At 37.3% G+C, this 20,315-nt stretch overlaps 2 protein-coding genes across 2 annotated transcripts; both read left to right on the top strand.

The window, feature by feature from the left end:
* Window positions 1–3,935: 3,935 nt before the first annotated feature.
* Window positions 3,936–4,874, top strand: LOC128103699 (olfactory receptor 8D2). The gene has a single exon (XM_052728281.1). It carries the CDS (start codon window positions 3,948–3,950, stop codon window positions 4,872–4,874), a length of 927 nt encoding a protein of 308 aa, XP_052584241.1. The 5' UTR covers window positions 3,936–3,947.
* A 10,351-nt stretch (window positions 4,875–15,225) lies between these two features.
* On the top strand, window positions 15,226–16,152 carry LOC128103704 (olfactory receptor 8D1-like). Its single transcript, XM_052728297.1, has one exon. The coding sequence runs from the start codon at window positions 15,226–15,228 to the stop codon at window positions 16,150–16,152; it is 927 nt and encodes a 308-aa protein (XP_052584257.1).
* The last annotated feature ends 4,163 nt before the right edge of the window (window positions 16,153–20,315 follow it).

Below are 20,315 nucleotides of genomic sequence, written 5' to 3' on the forward strand. Positions count from 1 at the left end.
AGAGTAGAAACAAGATAAAAACAAAAATAAATAAATAAATACATACATAAATAGATAAATAGATAAATAAATAATGGTAAATTCTAGAGTACTATAGGAAGACAGCATGGGATATATTACTGAGTTGTGTTAATAGTGTTCAATCCCTGAGGTAGTGAAATGTTACTGAGATCATTAAAACCCTTGTTTGTTTTCTTTATTAATTGTAGATTACACAGGGGCCAAATCTTCAGAGAGTCTGTGCACCCCTGGGAATGGATTACTGGTGTATTTCTAAATCCAAGATCAACATTTCCAAACAATGTAAGTTCTCTGTGTTTGAAGCAAACATCTTAAGGTAAGTAGATTCAAATTTCTCAGAAGGGTGAATAAATTTTTAATTACATCTGAGTGGTACTGTTCAAATTGTCTTAACAATAATTTGTTCATCCATACTGTAGTTTCACCTTACTAACCATAACACTTTCCACATCATACTTTGAAAATTAAATTAAAACCTACAATGTCTCATTTAATTCTCTAAAAGGAATTCCACACAATATGTTTACTACCGAGGTAATTAATATGTAGTTAATGACTAAAATAAAGTAATCCAAAATTTGAAACCATGTAGGATATTTCCACAGTGATGTTAAAATTCTTAACACTATGCTATATCATTTGTGATATAGCATTTGTTTTTTAGATTATATTCACTTACTGTTTATGTGACTACAAACACAACCATCGCATAAAAAACCAACAGCTCTAAAATCATAGCATAGAAAACTGAAATCATGGATTTAACATATTGTCATTTGCTCATTGCCTGCCTAATTATACACTGTTCTAGTCATATGTTTAAAAGTGAGGGCTTTATAGAAATTATTTCCCTATTTTATGTTAAACAGAGGAGCAACACTGCAACTTTTATTTTCATTTTAGACACATATTTCATTTCTCTCACTTTCTGTCTTTATCTGTATCTTTGTCTGTCTGTCTGCCTGTCTGTCTGTCCATCTGTCTATCCATCCATCCATCCATCCATCCATCCATCCATCCATCCATCCATGTATCTATCTATCTATCTATCTATCTATCTATCTATCTATCTATCTCTATCTATCTATCGATCGATCTATCTATCAATGCATGTCTCTCTGTCTCTCTCTCTCCATACATATATACAAGTTTTTATATGCTGTTTATTTCATGGAAAACTTAATAGACCTTGTGAGCATCTGTATTCTTACATATTGAGCATTATTTTTCTTGAATAGTCATCATGTATATCAAGAATTGCAGCAGACAAGTGTTCTATCTAATACTATTGCATATTATTGAACTACAAAGACAGTAGAATTGTGGGTGCCAAAACAGGGGAGGAAAAAATAAGAGCCAAAAATAAATATCTCATTTTCTGCCTACAGAGAGCACGTGTCCTATGCAATTGAAGGTTGCTCATTTTTACTTCAATTGTATATAATATTTTATTTCCAGTCAAAGATTGCATATATAATATCTTTTCTTTCTCATCTGTGACTTCCACTATGGTTTACTTATGTAGGAAGTTTAAATATCATGTCAGGCTCTCCTACCTCTTTGAGATGACAATGTCAAAACACATTCATATAAATTATATTTACATGAACAATTTGGAACTACCTCTGTGTACTCTAACAGGACCAAAATTTCTGAGATCTAGATAAATTTTCAGTTTGAGGACTTACGATTTTACTGATTTTTCAATTGATTTGGTAGCCCCCTTTCATTGCTGTTAAACTGCTCTTCTTACAATACTCAACTGGGCTTAAGGGCTTTCACATGTCTCCCTAAATCTTTCTAAGTTTGCTCTTTTATTTTGATCTCTTGTATTTGCAACAAAAGTATTTCCTAAGAAAGTAGGATGTTAAGAGTGAATAAGCATGAGTGGATAGGAGAATGAATCTTAGTACATGGATGTTATGATCTCTATATTGGTTTTGTATAGATATTTTCTGATATTGTTTTGTAACCCTGAGGTTTCTAACTCACTAAATAAGCATCTCCAGATAAGGGGGATGTTCCTGCTCATCTTCTATTGGGCTCTGCCAAAACATACAGTGATGGGGTGTGTTTGCTCCACCAGATGAGCAATTGAAACCTCAAAATCATCTGTGGTTTATCTGGATGACTCTTCCTTACAAAAGGAAATCCAGCCAGTAATGTTTGCACCTAACCAAAACTGTGGTATCTATTAAGTGCCAAAAACTGTTGTATGCCTCTTTCTGCCGTGCTGCATGGTATAATGACCTTTCTATCGGTATAAATTAAAAATCTCTCAGTCTGATTCATATGGTTAAGTGATCAAGTTCAGAGCATCCATCTGAAGATACTCCACTCTAAATAGGACTGAAGACCTTAGTAACTCTGAAATTATCCTCAAAGTGTGGTACTTTTTGTTTTGTTTTCTGGGACAGGACTTTGCTATGCAGCCCAGGCTAGAGAATCACTTTTTTTTCATGATTCAGATTCATTACACTATTCTTGAAGATAATATCCTATTGTATCAAGTGCAATAATATCTCATCAAATCTTGCTCTAAAATATACAGATACACTGAATACTTTTAATAAGTTGTGGAAGGATTGCAAAAACATATTGAAACAAATTTCTCCACTCTTTTTTAACTTTAAGAATGCTTTTCATACAAAATAAAGGTAGGATATCTATTGTAAACATGAATGTTTTCTCAATTTATTTGTCTCTTTTTAAAAAAGATATGTAATTTAAAGCCATATCAATTTCCTGATGTATTTTCTCCTTTCATAAATTTAGAAACATTTTATCTTACTATAGTAATTTGATATGCATGGATGTTTTGTCTGTGTGTATGTTAATGCATCTTTTGCATGCCTGGTGCCTGCAGAAACCAGAAGATGAAACTCTGGGACTGGAGTTGTAAATGGGTGCAAGCATGCAGATGGGTATGAGGAAATGAACCCAGGTCCTCTGGAAGAGTAGTCTGCACTTAACTGTTGTGCCATCTCTACTGCCTGAAGGGACTGTTTCAATACAAAATTACTCAATAAAAATTATCAACATGAACTTTTTAAAAGCACATAGTTCAACTATATTTGAACTTTAGGAGATACTAAACAAAAATCAAGAAAGCATGCCATTCTGATCTAATAGATTAGAAAGAAAGGTCAGTGAAAAGTTGGCTTCAAATGTTGCAAGGAAAAAAGAAGTACATGAAGGAAACATTGATTTATTGGTGTTTTAGATATTACACCTGGAAGTCATCTCTACTTTGATCTTTCAAGGACAGTTCTGGGCTCAGCTATACTTTATGGTTCAACAATATTAACATGTTTCTCTTTCTTACATCCATACCAAGGAGAATGCCTTAATCTAATCTAGCTTTCTCTTTTGAGAAGAGATGTGAAAGATTGCAAGTCTAGGGTAAATAGACAAATTTCTATAATCTTTTATTTTAAACCCAGACTCTCTTTAATTGTGTCTGTGCTCCCAGCTTTGGAGATTCACTTTATTGTGTGGGTGCTCTCAGGTTTAGTGATTGTGATTTTGACTCGTATAAAGCATTGAGAAACTGAGATTGTTTTTAGATTTTCTAAGCTATAATTGAAACTAAATTTTCACAAATTTGATGGTTCCCTTGGCATGTACTCAGATGAAAAGGATAGGTAGTCGTATTTTAATTATATAAATACAATAATTGGTCTGACTTTGTGCTTATTGTTATCTGAAGTACTTACATCGTTAAAGAAAGGGAAATGCTGTCATTATATTTTAATTTCACAAAATAAAACAAGTAATTCTAAAAACTGTTTATGAAGTACACAAAGGTAAGGGGGAACCGGGTTATCAGAGATGCAATCCATCAGTAAGAATCAGAAACTAATAGTGACCGTCAACCTTTTCTCTCCCTTCTCCTTATAGATAATATTTTATAAGTACTGGCTACAATGAATGACTCTTCAGTGACTGATTTCATCCTTGAAGGGCTAACAAAACGCCCAGAGCTTCAGGTCCCACTGTTCCTCCTGTTTCTTGTAATATATGTGGTCACAGTGGTGGGAAACTTGGGCATGATCATTCTAATCACCATCAGTTCTCAACTTCACTCTCCAATGTATTATTTTCTTAGTCATTTATCCTTCATTGACCTCTGCTACTCCTCTGTCATTACACCTAAGATGTTGGTGAACTTTGTGTCTGAGAAGAACATCATATCCTTTTTGGAGTGCATGACACAACTTTACTTCTTCCTCATTTTTGTCATTGCAGAAGGCTACCTCCTGACAGCCATGGCCTATGACCGCTATGTTGCCATCTGTAGCCCACTGCTTTACAACATTGTCATGTCCCAAAGGGTTTGTTCCATAATGATGGCTGTGGTGTACTCACTGGGTTTCTTTGGGGCTACTGTCCATACCACACGCATGACAATGTTGTCCTTTTGTGGGTCTCATCTTGTCAGCCATTATTTTTGTGACATTCTGCCCTTGTTGTCTCTGTCTTGTTCCAGTACCCATATCAATGAGATACTGCTATTTATTATTGGTGGAATTAATACCCTAGCTCCTACACTGGCTGTTATCATCTCTTATGCTTTCATCCTAAATAGCATTCTTCGCATCCGCTCCACTGAAGGACGTTCCAAAGCCTTTGGTACCTGTAGCTCCCATATTATGGCTGTGGGAATCTTCTTTGGCTCTATAACATTCATGTATTTCAAGCCACCTTCCAGTAATAATATGGAAGAGGAAAAAGTGTCTTCTGTGTTCTATACCACAGTGATCCCAATGCTGAATCCCCTAATATACAGCCTGAGGAACAAGGATGTAAAGAATGCATTGAAAAAGGTGTTTGGGGGAAGGCAGTCATCCTAAAATTGGGAGATGAAAAATAATGAAAGATGAGAAGTTCTCATCATTTCTTTGCATATTTTTCTTTCCTCCAGAGAAAACAGTCATCATTGTTTGAGAAATGATTATTTTATATTTGAGAATATCTGAGGCATGTTTGTGCATTATCAAGTAATATAATTTACTGATTGATAATGAATCCTTATAAATGTTGAAATGGAATAGAAATTGATGTAAGAGGAAGGTTTGGAACATTGTAATATTTTTATTATAATAAAAATAGTGCTTTCACTGGCTGGAAAGTAAAGATATCATTGCTACATTTGAAGAAATGTCTTCCTGAGTGTTGGGCACATGAACTCATTCATATACATACTTGTCCCTTTATTGCCACAAGATAGAGGCTAGAGTGATGCAAACTCACAGCAAGGCATCCCAGCACCTGCTAGAAGCCCAGGGCTATTTGTATATGTATTCTCTTGTTACCTGTTTGAAGAGTGAAGTGCAGTCTAAGCACCAGTTTAGGTCAGTTAATTTAAATTTTAAACATGTCTCTAGAACTGTAGCTTAAGAAGTTCCTGTAAATATAATCCACCACATATAAGGAAATCATTGCAACAACTGTAAAATGTCATTACAGAGTTTAGGGCAATGCTTTGTCGTTTTGTCAATACTTCCTTATGAAGAGTGATTTCCATCACATTGCATATCATAATATAAAGTGTGTGTAAATAAAAAGAGTTGCTGTGATGGAAGAAATATCACTGAATGTACTAGATGATTGCATAGAAATGGGAAATGTGTAGAAAAAAAAAAAAAAAAAAAAAAAAGCCTTGGTGTCTCATGAGAGCTGCTGGGGCAAAAGGCCACGGGAGTATATAGCAGGTGACAACTAGTGTTCAGAAGGTCAGCCTATCAGAACCAAGGGTTCTGGTGGAGGAAACTGACACATAAGGTGTTTTGGAATTACTGCCTGTGGTGGTATTGTGTTCTCCAAAATATTGTGTACCTTAATAAACTTATCTGGGGTCAGGGAACAGAAAAGCCACAAGATACTTAGGCTAGAAAATGTTAGCACACGCCTTTAATCCTAGCATTCCAGAGACAGAAATCCCTCTGGATATCTCTGAATTCAAGGCTGCATTGGAAACAACCAAGCATGGTGACTCACGCCTTTAATCCCAGAAAGCAGCCTTTAATTCCAGGGAGTGGTGGAAGAAAGCAGAAAGGTTTATAAGGCGTGAGGACCAGAAACTAGAAGCATTTGGCTTGTTAAGCATTTGGCTGGTTAAGCTTTCAGGCTTCTAGCAGCAGTTCAGCTGAGAGCCATTCAGATATGAGGACACAGAAGCTTCCAGTCTGAGGAAACAGGACCAGCTGAGGAATTGGCAAGGTGAGGTTAGCTGTGGCTTGTTCTGGTACTCTGACCTTCCAGCATTTACCCCAATAACTGGCCTCGGGTTTGATTTTATTAATAAGAACTTTTAAGGTTCATGCTACAACTGCCTTTTGAATGAATTGGCTGTTTCTTGTAAACTTCTTATACAATAGCAGCTATGGTATCTTCCCATTACCATGCATTTTCATAAAATATATATGTAATCTCATGATTACATCTCAATCTTTCTCAATCTTACGGGCACATGTATCTGTGAGTGGTCAGGAAGATGGCTTTTCATTTAGCTGTATAATTTTGATATATAGAGAATATACTAGGATATGCTTCATTGCCAGATCCATTGTCCCATGAGACTGTAGACACTTAAAGCCTGCTCTGTTCCTTTTCCTTAGACTAACACAGAAAATAATAATCTCTCCTCAGTCTAACACAAACTGCAGTGCATTTAGTTCAATTATACCTCAGAGCAGGTTCAAACCAGATTAAAGGCCTGTGTATATTGATCATAAGTTTAAAACTTCAGTTATGCACAAGGTCAGAGTTGCAGGTGTCTACCAAGGCTAATAACACAAAACACCCTAAGAAAAGCCTGCCAATTATTCACTTACCATGTCTGCTGACAAAAAGCTATGTCTCAGAGTTTGTGGAACTGGGCACTGAGCCCCCTCCCTCTGGTCCTGAGACCTTGGAACCTTGTATTACCATGGTAATGGCTCTGCTCCTTACTGTCTATTCTAGGAATGTGCTATGGCCTTGAGGGTTTTCTAACTTTTCTCAGCATTGCAAGGAGTCTCTGGTTAGAAAAGTGAGAAGTCAGGCAAGATGTGAGGCAGAGAATTAGCTTGCATAGAACAATAAAGTGAACGGACTGAAAGAGCTCCGCATATATAGATTCAATTATATCCCTCGGATTAGAATCCCAGCCATTTGTAGCATCCCTTTTGGATTCTGGGATGAATCTCCATGGGGCAGGTACACAGGAGGATTTCCTTAGGTGTCCTAGAAATGAAAGCATATTCTACACCTACACCTCTTGCATTGAGAGAAACTGAAAGTGTTTTCTGCAGATTATCTGTATCTGTTGTTGTTTTTCATCCTTCATGTGTTCCTTGAGTCCTTTTGCTGCAGTTTTCCGCCCTCATCAAATTGTGTTTCAAATGAAAAAGTACATGTTTAGTGTGGTTAAATTTAACCAGGCTTCTTACAAATAAAAAGATACTTAAGACTGAAGATTTCTCCAAAGTACCCAAGAAAAAACTATATCTGTAAAATGTCTCTTTACACCAAATAAAACACCATATTAGGAAAGCATCCTGGAAGTGGAAGAGGAGGCAGGAAGAGTAGAAGAGCCAGAGAGGATGGAGAACTCTTAGTTAAAGAGGCCTTCTAAATGAATTCATAGAGACAGAGGCTGCATGCTCAGGGCCTGTAGGAGTCTGCAACAGATTGTATCCTGGAGCTGAAAGGAGAAGTTGACACATGCCTCACTCTAGCCTAGAAGCTGTCTCCAATTGATAACCATTTACAAATGAAAGTTTGGTTTTGGTAAGGGAGTCTCACTGGGAAACAAACTACTCTTTTTTTTTTTTTAATTTATTTTAATTTATTTTGCAATACAATTCAGTTCTACATATCGGTCACGGATTCCCTTGTTCTCCCCCCTCCCGTCCCCCTCACCTTCCCCCCAACGCCCCCCCCCCATTCCCATCTCCTCCAGGGCAAAGCCTTCCCCACAGACTGAGGTCAACCTGGTAGACTCAGTCCAGGTAGGTCCAGTCCCCTCCTCCCAGGCCAAGCCAAACAATCCTGCATAGGCCCCAGGTTTCAAACAGCCAACTCATGCAATGAGCACAAGATCTGGTCCCACTGCCTGGATGCCTCCCAAACAGATCAAGCCAATCAACTGTCTCACCCATTCGGAGGGCCTGATCCAGTGTGGACCCCTCAGCCATTGGTTCAAAGTTCATGTGTTTCCATTCATTTGGCTATTTGTCCCTGTGCTTTATCCAACCTTGGTCTCAACAATTCTCGCTCATATAAACCCTCCTCATTCTCGTTGATTGGACTCCCAGAGATCCACCCAGGGCCTAGCCGTGGATCTCTGCATCCAGATCCCTCAGTAGTTGGATGAGGTTTCTAGCACAACAATTAGGGTGTTTGGCCATCCCATCACCAGAGTAGGTCAGTTCGGGCTGTCTCTCGACCATTGCCGGCAGTCTGTTGTGTGGGTATCTTTGTGGATTTCTGTGGGCCTCTCTAGCACTTTGCTTCTTCCTGTTCTCATGTGGTCTTCATTTACCATGGTCTCCTATTCCTTGTTCTCCCTCTCTGTTGTTGATCCAGCTGGGATCTCCCGCTCCCCCAAGCTCTCTTTCCCTCGACCCTCGCCTTTCATTACCCCCACTCATGTCCAGGCTGTTCATGTAGATCTCATTCCATTTCTCTGTCATTGGGCGATCCCTGTGTCTTTCTTGGGGTCCTGTTTCTTAAAGATAGGCCCCTTTCCCAGCAGTAGATGCCATCAGAAAATGAACTCAGTTGTATTTTTGGTCATTCATGTCTCATAATGCTCTGCCAGGGCTTTTTAGAACTTAGTTTTTAATTTATATCATGCAGATATACAGGTCCTTGGCGTATACATTATGGCTTCCAGCTTAGTGTTTTTCTGGGATTCCTGAGTATGCAAATGAGTGGGTCACTGCATCTCTTATCTGTTTCTTGTTCCCTTTCTTGGGCTCTTTTCCTTCTGTTTCTTTAATTTGTCTCATTTGATTTTTTTTAAATCTTATCTCCTGTTATTGTTATCCCTGAGAAGTCTGTTTGTTTTCTAATGTGAGACAGCAAGGGGGTGAATTCAGATCGGAGGGGAGATGGGGAGGAATTGTTAGGAGTAGAGGGAAGGGAAACCCTACAGGATCTATTACATGGAAAATTATATTTTCAGTAAGTGAAATTAACAAAAAGACCAAAAGCAATCAGGCCCATGTTTGATCCAAGTGCTTGGATGCTGAGGAAAGATTATTTTAAAGCTGAGTCCTTGGGCTACACAGCAAGATTCTTCCTCAACAACAACCACAACAAGCTACAAATAATGAGAGAATGAGGTAACAAGAAGAATTTTCTGTTTAATAGTGGGATGACAAATCTTTAAACATATTGTTGAAGGAAAATCTTCAAAATCTCAGGGTATCTGCTCTTGAGACAATGGGAGAGCCCGAGTGTTTCTGCCTTGGCCACATGGTAATGATTCCTTGAGTGCCTAAGACCTTGTTTACTTCCTCCTCATGAACAAAGCTCCTCTCTCAAGGCTGATCAAATTAACTGTCAACAGTTTTGTTTTGTTTTGCTTATATTACTCAAAGCCAACCAAAAGAAATTCTTTTATGTATGAAAAATAAAATCTTAGTCAAGAACCAGCAATTAAATTCTGACTTAATTTTGCATCTTCCTAGATAACTTGTTAATACATAATATGACCTTCTTTTCAACCATCACTACTCTTGGGGCAGTTGTCAACTTGAGTCACAGAAGTCATTCTTGTTTTTGAATGTTGGAGACTTTAGGGGATTTTTGTACATGTAAATATTTTCTACTTCAAATAAGTACAAAGTCTCAGAAGCATCATATAAAAGCTCCACATTACACCACACTCATGCTAATGGGTTCTGGGAAGCTCAAGGGTATCTGCATCAGGACACAGATAGTTTGTTTTATTAGATGAATATCAATAATTCACTTGAACCAAAAAATATAATTTTAGCCCTTGACACTAATGTGTGTATGAAAACAGGAGGCATTTGTTTGAATGTCATAATAATTATCTGTTACATGAAAAAGAAAACAAGCAAATTCTAATAAATTTTCTTTCTGTGAGGTTCCTAGGTAAGTTCCCAGTTTATGGCAACAGTCTGTTAGAGGAACAGTTGGCATAAGGACCATGTTCACTCATATGCAATACCTCAGCTTTACCTAGAAATATTTGTTTCAGTATTCTGTCCAGTAGATAATGTCTTCCCGTCTCTTTTCCTACCATCAACTCTTGTTACTATTTTATGACTATGTCACACAATCTGAAAGAATGATTCTGAGTCCAAATTTAACCAGCTGTGGTACAGAGAACCTCACTGGAGTTTCCATGACTCTGAAGCTTTTGATTTCCTTAAGCACCTCTGTAGAATGTGTTTACCAGTGCCTCTGTATCTTGCTCATTAACCTACACATATCTCTCAGAATAAACAAGCAAGGGTAAAGTCAACCTTAAATAAATCATCCCTTGGAAAACTTAAATTCCTGCCTCCTTAATGGTGAAGCAATCATCTCAGACCATGAAGAGAGAGACCATTGATCCATCCACCCCAAACAGTCCTTTTTTGTTTCCTCCTGGTTTCAGAAGCTCTAGTCAGAGTATACCCTGTAAACTAAAGATTGTTCAATGTGACAATTTCCCTCAGACCTCCAGAATACTACTTGGTACTTCTGATCTTACTCTGAACTTCCAAAATTAGGAAATGTTTAAAATCCAAATAGTCTAAAAAGTTAATATATTGTCATCATTCTCATTTAGATAAGAGTTTAGGATGAAGAAGAAATATACAAATCTGTAGTCTTCATTTCAAGCTGGTGTATTTTCACCTCTCCCCATTGTATGACCGTGTTCAAGTTTTTAATGCATTAGAAATATTGATTCCTGTTTTATATGTTGAATATTTACATTGCTGGCATTGATCGTTCTTAGGGGTTCTTACAAAGCTGTACTGTCATTCTTATTTCACTTTAAAACTTATTCAAAGGCTTTTCCGAAGACTCAAACTGATCAGTCATGAAGTCACCCTTTAAAGTAAAGCCTCAGCTGAATCTGAATCTCTCCACAATTTTAGCTTTTTAATCTAATTTGCCATTTTGTTTTCCTAAGATATGGGTTATGAAATTGGACAGCTTTATTTCCAGCTGGATTATTCGGTGATTTCAATATATACATGTTCACTCTGACTGTCAAATAACATGGAAAGGCTCATTGGAAATCCTGAGTATCTGTTTGTTTCTTTTGCTCTTTGTCTTCACAGATCCTCTTAAGACTATAGTGTAGAACACGTACCTCAAAGTTGTTCACAAAAGGCATTCTTTCCTTTGGGAGACACTTTGGAATAATCTTTAACGTTTTCCTAAAATATTTAATATCCCTTTTTATAAGCTCCTTTAAAGCCAGAAACATCTATTTTCCCTTTTCTGTTTTCCCCAAAACAAATTTTCTCCAAATTAGATAAAATTCTTAGACAGAGTGTTCATTGCTGCAATTATTCTCTAGATGTGTTAAGTTGTCTAGGATGAGCTCCATCCTCAGGTAGTTCGCTACAAGGGACTCCTTGCCCATCCTCTAGAATTTCCCATTATGGGAAGCTTTAGAAATCCGGAGCATCCTTTGACATCTGAAATGACTCACATTGGCAGTCACTCATCCTCTCAGGTTTGTCATGATTTAGATGACAAATGCCAGTGAAATATCAACCATTACTTATATAATTTGGTGAAATGATTGTTCTGGATACATATACCCAGGACTCAAATCTCAAATACACTCAAATTATTCGATTCTGGATTTTTACATCACAAATGCATAGCTCTTCGGGTTTGTTTGTTTGTTTGTTTGTTTACAGAATTCAATGTCATAATGTAAGTGAAGCACATAGAAATGCTTGTAATGTGCAAGGAGAGAAAAAAATTTGAATTGTATAATTGGAGACATTAGTTTTACTTGGTTGGACTGTGGTCCCTATGAACTTGATTTACCAAAGATTATAATTAAGTTGTTACTCAGAAAACACTTCATTTTCTTACATACTTTGCTAAGTTAAAAGGAAGAAGACATGCAAAAGGAAGTAAACTCCTGAAGGACATCCAATTCTCCATATAGATCTGCTCCTACAGTATAAAGGGGTTTTGTTTAAAATGAAACCAACATATCGATGAGGAAACTCCATTGTTTGATTTCAATATTTGTTATGTGTGTCCCATCATGGGAAAATGGGGAGAAGCTGTGAGGAGTAGGGGAAAATGAAATCATAATCAGGATATATTATACGAGAAAAATTTATTTTCAGCAAATGAAATTAAAAAAGAAAACAAAGAAGTTGAGAGCTTGTGTGATTCAAGCACTTGGATACTGAGGCATAGAATTTTAAATTTGAGTCCTTGGGAGACACAGCAAGATTCTACCTCAAAAACAACAACAACAAAACTATTAAAAAATGTAAGAGAGGAGGAAAGTGGGAAAGTGTAGGTATCTGTGTCTAATGGTGGAGTGACAATTCTCTAAAGATGATGTTGAAGGAGAATCCTCAAAAGCACAGAGTGTCTGGACTTGACCCTGGACAAGAGCTTGGGTGTGTCCAGCCCAGCCATGTGGGAATGATTCCTAGGGTGCTGTCTCTCAAGGCCTCTCAAAATGTAAACTGTATTTTTGTTGATTGTTTTATTTTTAGTTACTCAAAGACAAATAAAAGAAATTCCTTTAATTATTAAAAAATCAATAATATCTGAGTCAGAAAACAGCAACTGACATCTGTCTTAATTTTGCATAATCATAGGAAACTTGTGAATACATAATAAGGACTTTATTTCCAGCCATTACTCTTGGGACAGATGTTAACACAAACCCCATAAGTCATTCTTACAAGCTGTTCTTAAATGCTAGGGACTTTAGGGGATTTTTGTACATGTGAATGTTTTCTATTCCTAATAAGTACAAAGTCCCAGAAGCATCACATAAAAGCTCCACATCACAGGACATTCATGCTAAAGGGTCCTGGCAAACTAGAGGTGATCTCCTTCAGGACACTGAGAGTCTATTCTATTAGATGAATAATCATTTGTTACATGAAAAAGAAACCAAGCAACTTCTAAAATCTTCAATTTCTGTGCAGGACCTAGGTAAGTGCCCAGTTTCATTTATGGCAACAGTCTGTTAGAGGAACAGTTGGCATACGAACCATATTCACTCACATGCAATACCTCAGCTTTACCTGGAAGTATTTATTTCAGGGTTCTCTCCAGTAGATAAAGTCTTCTGTCTGTTTTCCTGTCATCATTTTGTTAATTTATTATACATTATTATGACTATGTCACTCAATCTGAAGGAATGATTCTGAGTCCAAATTTAACCAGCTGTGGTACTGAAAACTTCATTGCAGTTTCCATGACTCTGAAGCTTTTGATTTCCTTAAGCACCTCTGTGTAAGAAACATCTATTTTCCACAATCCTATTTTTTTCCAAATTAGATAAAATTCTGGGACAAAGTATTCTTTATTGCAATAGCTCTCTTGCTGTGTTAAACTGTCTAGGATGAGCTCCATTCTCAGGTCGTTCACTGCAAGGGGACCTCATACCTCTCTCACACATCATCTAGAATTCCCCTTTATAAGAAGCTTTAGAAGTCTGAACCATCTTTTGATGTCTGAAATGATTCACATTGGCAATCGCTCACATTTCAGTTTTGTAATAATTTAGATGACTAATTTCAGGAAGTATCAATCATTTCTAATATAAACTGGTGAAAGGGTTGTTCTAGAACCATATACACTGAGTTCAAATTCTGAATCTACTCTTAAATTATCCAAACCTTGATTTCTACATGAGAAATACATAAACCTTCAAGAGTTTTAAAGAATTCAAGGTCATAAAGTAGGTAAAGTGCATGGGAACAACCTGGAATGCATGAGGAAGAAAGAAGGAGGAAAGAGGGAGGCATAGAAGAGGGGATGTAAGAGTTCATCGTTATCTCTAGGTGCATTTTTCTAACTGTACTCCAACAACACACACTGTCATCCAATACGGCTCAATCCAAAAACATTTTGTGCTGAAAAACTGTGGTAACACTATATTTTGATGTTTCTTGAGGGAAGAAATGTAGCACATGATATTATATGTTCAGATCCAAGATCAAGAGCTCTGTGGGAATCAATTACTAGAAAGTACCAGTTTATAGTAATAGATTTCTTCCTAGCATGCTCAACAGCAAATGCTCCTTTGCTTGTGACTAGGGTACTAAGCAGCTGACACTTTTAAGAATACTTGAGTGGGAGGAAACTCTCCTTAATAAACTTGGGGTAAGCAACTATATCACAGGAGGCTGTGTTTCACCAGAGGGAAATGAGGAAACAGCTGTCTTTTTAGCCTCCACCAGCATCATAGGGATCCAGGAGGTCTTACTTGGATACTCCAGTTTAGAGTCATTTTCCTTTTTGGAGTGACTCAATTATTTTTGTACATGAACATATCTACCTTTTGTACAGCTGGGTATAAAATCTATTTTCAATGCAGTGGTGCTGAGGAATCATCTGTTCCTTGTTTGTGGGTATTTTGAAGGTATCTATGTATAAAGAAACCAACCAGAGAACCAGTTTTAAAATCATCCACAACTGTGTCTACTTTTTATTCTTGCTTGATTTATATATTGAACTTTTGTTTGGTTGGATCACTTAGCTTTTTTTTCCAGAAAGATTTTAACAATATGACCCAAGTTAATGCTATACCCTATGCAGCCAAACTGTTCCTAAAGTAATAGCAATCCTCTGTCTCAGCTCCTTGAGTTGTGGTTAAATGCATGAGCAAACACACACAGTATTTCTACTCTTCACCTGTCAGCAAACACTTCCTTCTCTCCATAGAACAAAATTTTTATTCTGATGCTAATTCCAAAAGGCAAATGTTTCTATGTCAATGAGGAAGAGGTTCATTTTGTGATCTAAACTCACAATTGACTTACAACATTAAAGGAGATATATTAGTAGTCCATGAAATATAGATGAAAACAATACCTTGGTTATCTCTAAACTCTCTTTGAAGCTTCGGTTTCATTTGGAAGAGGAATAAGGCCTTTCATAATGTAATTTTTGGTTGCATTTGAGATCAGGCATGTTCGTGGTGGTATCATAGTATACTAAAGTCTTATTTTCTGCTTCCACAGAAATCTTCAAAGAATGGCCATGGGGAATCACTCTACTGCAGCTGTGTTTGTGTTGGTGGGATTAACACAGCAACCAGAGCTCCTGCTGCCTCTTTTCCTCCTCTTTCTGGGAATCTATGTGGTAACAGTTGTGGGGAACCTGGGCATGATCCTGCTCATCACTGTCAGCCCACTGCTGCACACTCCCATGTATTATTTCCTCTGCAGCTTATCCTTCGTTGATCTCTGCTATTCCACTGTCATTACACCCAAAATGCTGGTGAACTTTCTTGGGAAGAAAAATTTGATCCTCTATTCTGAGTGCATGGCTCAGTTCTTTTTGTTTGTGATCTTTGTGGTGGCTGAGGGTTACCTCCTGACTGCTATGGCATATGATCGTTATGTGGCCATCTGCAGACCACTGCTGTACAACGTGATCATGTCCTCAAGACTCTGTTCACTATTAGTTCTGGTTGCCTTCATCCTAGGCCTTTTGTGTGCTATTGCACACACAAGTGCTCTGATGAAGCTGAGCTTCTGCAAATCCCACATCGTAAGTCATTACTTCTGTGATGCTCTCCCCCTCCTCAACCTCTCCTGCTCTAACACACATCTCAATGAGCTTCTCGTATTTGTCATTGGAGGAATCAACACTTTGGTGCCCACCATAGCTGTTGCTGTCTCCTATGTCTTCATCTTCTGTAGCATACTTCGCATCAGGTCATCAGAGGGCCGGTCCAAAGCCTTTGGAACCTGCAGCTCTCACCTCATGGCTGTGGGAATCTTCTTTGGGTCAATCACCTTTATGTATCTTAAGCCTTCTTCAAGTACCTCTCTAGAGCAAGAGAAGGTGTCTTCTGTGTTCTATACCACAGTGATCCCCATGCTGAACCCATTAATATACAGTTTGAGGAACAAAGATGTGAAGAAAGCCTTGGGCAGATTCTTGGTGGGGAGGTAAGTCTTACTTTTGGCAAACGGTGGACTGGAGAAGAGAACTGTTCTACTGAAAATATGTTCTTTCCTTTCATTTTTACTTGTCCCTTATAATGTACTCCATATATAAGTTTGCTGGTCTGAGATTCATCTCAGAGCAACTTGTATATAGACAAGCAATGCAACACAGAGCTATACACACAGTATATATTTATGTTTATGCTTTACTCTGTATTGTTTTTTCAATTTTTCCAAAAATTGGAAAATTATTTTGTAAAGCACGTATTTTAGTGCTTTGGTGGGAAAACTTACCTGTTTTTCATATAAATGAGATAATAATTCGTCTAACACCAGTCTTCTTGTCCTCATGTTCAAGAGTTGTTGAAGCTTATTTAAAGCTTCTTTGTCTGTAGGTCAGCAGTAAGAGGTGTTTGTCCTGTGAACTGTTCCACTATCCTTGATTAACTAACTGTGCGTGGGCCTTTTGAAATGGCTCAGTTGCAGTCACAGCTTCTTTTAGTTCATGAGTACAATGACTGTGTTATACATTCACTGCTTTCTCCCTATCCTCCACCTCTTACATTCCTTCTGTCCCTCATCTGGAATGTTTCTTGAGCCTTAGAAGGTATAGTACAAAGCCTTGTTTAGGCCTCAGACCTTATCTAACACTTATTCTCAGCATCCCAGGCAGCCATGAATCTCTATTTACTGATCAATGTAAATAGAAGCATCTATCATTGGTGTTGAGAATAGTTTTTGCTTAAGGGTATAAACATAAGTACTTAGAAAGAAATTTGTTATTATCTCTCTTTAGATAATCATTATTAGTAATTTCGTCTCACAGAAATGATCTATAGACCATCAATGGAATCTGAGAGTTGGAGAGTCACTATCTTCAATTTTTGCAAGCACTGTGCCAATCAGAAACCAACACATAGTTCCAATAACAAGGACACAGATATTTCTGAAAGTAAGTAGAAGATAGAAATCAGTAGACACAAATGTGAAAAGGAGATCAGTAGGGGAAAGGAGAGTAGACATGAGAAACAGGGAGATGAGAGAGGCTAGAGTTAAAAACAATCAAAATGCATGATACACATGTATGGAACTGTCAAAATACAAATTTGATTTTTCAAAAAGAAAACGTGCAGCATGAGATGTACTGGACTGCTCACTAATATGGAAGTTTCAGAAACATGGAACTGGATCCTAGGTCCATCCATTATTCCTTTGAGAGGAGAAGACAAATAGGCAGAAGAAAATCAAGAGAAACATAGGGAAAAAACAGTAGCTGAAGAGATTGTCAGTTTCAGTCTTCAAGTTCTACTCAATGTGTTTTAACACTTCCTTTCTATTGGGAGTATGCAATATCACTTGATTTTCACTTGCCTCCTGACTGTCATGAGTCAATATCTCCTTATACCAAACCAAAATAAAGGAACTGTATCCTTACCCCATCATGATTTATTATTAAATATAAATTGTTCAATTAGCTGTGATATAAGAAATCCCTTGGGAGTATAACAATTAGAAAAGAAGGAAAATAGTTACCTTTAATACCAGAGAATGTAATAGCTTACAAGAAAATCTCTAAGGAGTCAGTGATCAAACTAAGTAAAGACTTCAGTAAAGTATTGAGAATAAAAATAACACTCAGAATTCAGTGAAAAATAGATCTAGCTACAGGACATAAACCCCGCCGTAAGGTAATGAGGTGATAGAACATATGTGTGTGCACTGAGCAAAAGGAGTGAAGATCTCATCTGAGACTGTCAAATGCTCCCAAAGTTCAAGAAGTAGACTTGAGCAAGTGAAAACTTAACACTTGAAATTGAAGAGTCAACCCATAAAGATACTGTTTTCACACTAAATTTACAAATTTGACAAAACACTAACAAAATTCCCATAATTTTTTATGGTTCTAGCTGATTCTTTTTTACTTAGTGAAACCTCATCATACTCAAACTCATCCAGGGGAGGGTGAAGTATGTGAAACTGAACACATGTATGAAGGACAAAGATTACTTTTGACACAGTTGTAAATTAAGAACTATTACTACAGTCAAAATAATAAATAGTTGATTATGTTTCATGACTCTTCTTTTGACCTATGCCCGTAGACAACAACTGATTTTCATATTGTCACAATGGACTGGTGATTTGCATTTCTATAATTTAATGTAAATAGAAACTTTATTTATATGTTCTTAGCTTTAGTTTATTCAAAATAATCATTTAAATATTTATCTACAAATCCATTTTTATTGTTTAGAATACTATTGTATGGATTTAACAAAATCTATTCACTTATTTATTGGTGATCACTCAGGGTCTTTTAGTATATTATAAATAAAGTTGTAATCAGTTCCATACTATTATGATCATACATATTATTTAATTAGAACAGATACCTAGTTGAAATATTTGTATATTATGTTAAGGGAGCTCTTAACCATCCCTCAAAGTGCAACTCTGCTTCTGAATGAGGTAAATTTTAAACTTTGAACAGTTATGGATAAAATTTACAGTTGATCCATTTTAAAGCCCAAACTTGATAACATTTTTATTTAAATTTTTTTAGTTCTAATGTAGTCATGTTTTGTGTTTTTAAATTTGCTTTACTTTGTGTTAAAGATACAAAATGTGTTTTTATGTGCTTATTGTTCATTTATTTATTTATTTATTTATTTTTATTTTTATTTTGCAATACAATTCAGTTCTACATATCAGCCACGGATTCCCTTGTTCTCCCCCCCTCCCACCCCCCTCACCTTCCTTCCAGCCCACTCTCCATTCCCACCTCCTCCAGGGCAAAGCCTTCCCCGTGGATTGAGATCAACCTGGTAGACTCAGTCCAGGTAGGTCCAGTCCCCTCCTCCCAGGCCGAGCCAAGCGATCCTGCATAGGCCCCAGGTTTCAAACAGTCAACTCATGCACTGAGCACAGGACCTGGTCCCACTGCCTGGATGCCTCCCAGACAGATCAAGCCAATCAACTGTCTCACCCATTCAGAGGGCCTGATCCAGTTGGTGACCCCTCAGCCATTGGTTCATAGTTCATGTGTTTCCATTCGTTTGGCTATTTGTCCCTGTGCTTTATCCAACCTTGGTCTCAACAATTCTCGCTCATATAAACCCTCCTCATTCTCGCTAATTGGACTCCCAGAGATCCACCCGGGGCCTAGCCATGGATCTCTGCATCCATATCCCTCAGTAGTTGAGGGGTTTCTAGCACGACAATTAGGGTGCTACTCACATCACCAGGGAGGCTACCTGGAAAACAGGACCCCAAGAAAGACACGGGGATCGCCCAATGACAGAGAAATGGAATAAGATCTACATGAACAGCCTGGACATGAGTGGGGGTAGTGAAGGGCGAGTGTTGAGGGAAAGAGAGCTTGGGGGAGCGGGAGATCCCAGCTGGATCAACAACAGAGAGGGAGAACAAGGAATAGGAGACCATGGTAAATGAAGACCACATGAGAATAGGAAGAAGCAAAGTGCTAGAGAGGCCCACAGAAATCCACAAAGATACCCCCACAACAGACTGCTGGCAATGGTCGAGATACAGCCCGAACTGACCTACTCTGGTGATGGGAAGGCCAAACACCCTAATTGTCATGTTTATTTATTTTATTCTATCAGTTCTGTTGCTATAGATAAGAATGATTAATGCTACAACATAAAGAGGTTCTCTCACAGGACCCCACACGTCTCTGCTGAAATATTCAATATTGATATGATTTGTTATTAATAAGGTCAATCAAGATTTATTCTCCTTCATTATGAATAAATATACTATCAATATCAATGATGACTCTGCTATGTTAAAAAATACATATCATTTAGATAAGAAAATTTTCAGTAATTCTTGTTTTTACAAAAGTTTTGAAGAATATAGGAGCTGCAGAAATCAGCAAATGAGGGATCTAGGTTAGAGACTGATATATTACAAAGCCTTCATATAAATTTTTAAGAAAAAATATAAGAAACATTAAAATGAATATTTTAAGGAAATTATTATTATACCCAAGTCACTGAGGGAAATATAATGCTCAAAAACTGTGACAGGAAAAGTAAAATGAATGCCTTCTTCTACTTACTATATACATTATGTTCTTTGTACATGGTACAAAATCAAGCCATTTTATTTAGCACTTACATGAAGCATCTAGGACAAGATGGCCTT

This window comes from Peromyscus californicus, unplaced genomic scaffold (genome assembly GCF_007827085.1).
Source record: "Peromyscus californicus insignis strain IS unplaced genomic scaffold, ASM782708v3 Scaffold_11__1_contigs__length_118956290, whole genome shotgun sequence".
NCBI lineage: Eukaryota > Metazoa > Chordata > Mammalia > Rodentia > Cricetidae > Peromyscus > Peromyscus californicus.

Coding starts and splice junctions, on each gene's coding strand:
- LOC128103699 (XM_052728281.1), top strand. CDS start 3,948: ATGAATGACTCTTCAGTGACTGATTTCATCCTTGAAGGGCTAACAAAA.
- LOC128103704 (XM_052728297.1), top strand. CDS start 15,226: ATGGCCATGGGGAATCACTCTACTGCAGCTGTGTTTGTGTTGGTGGGA.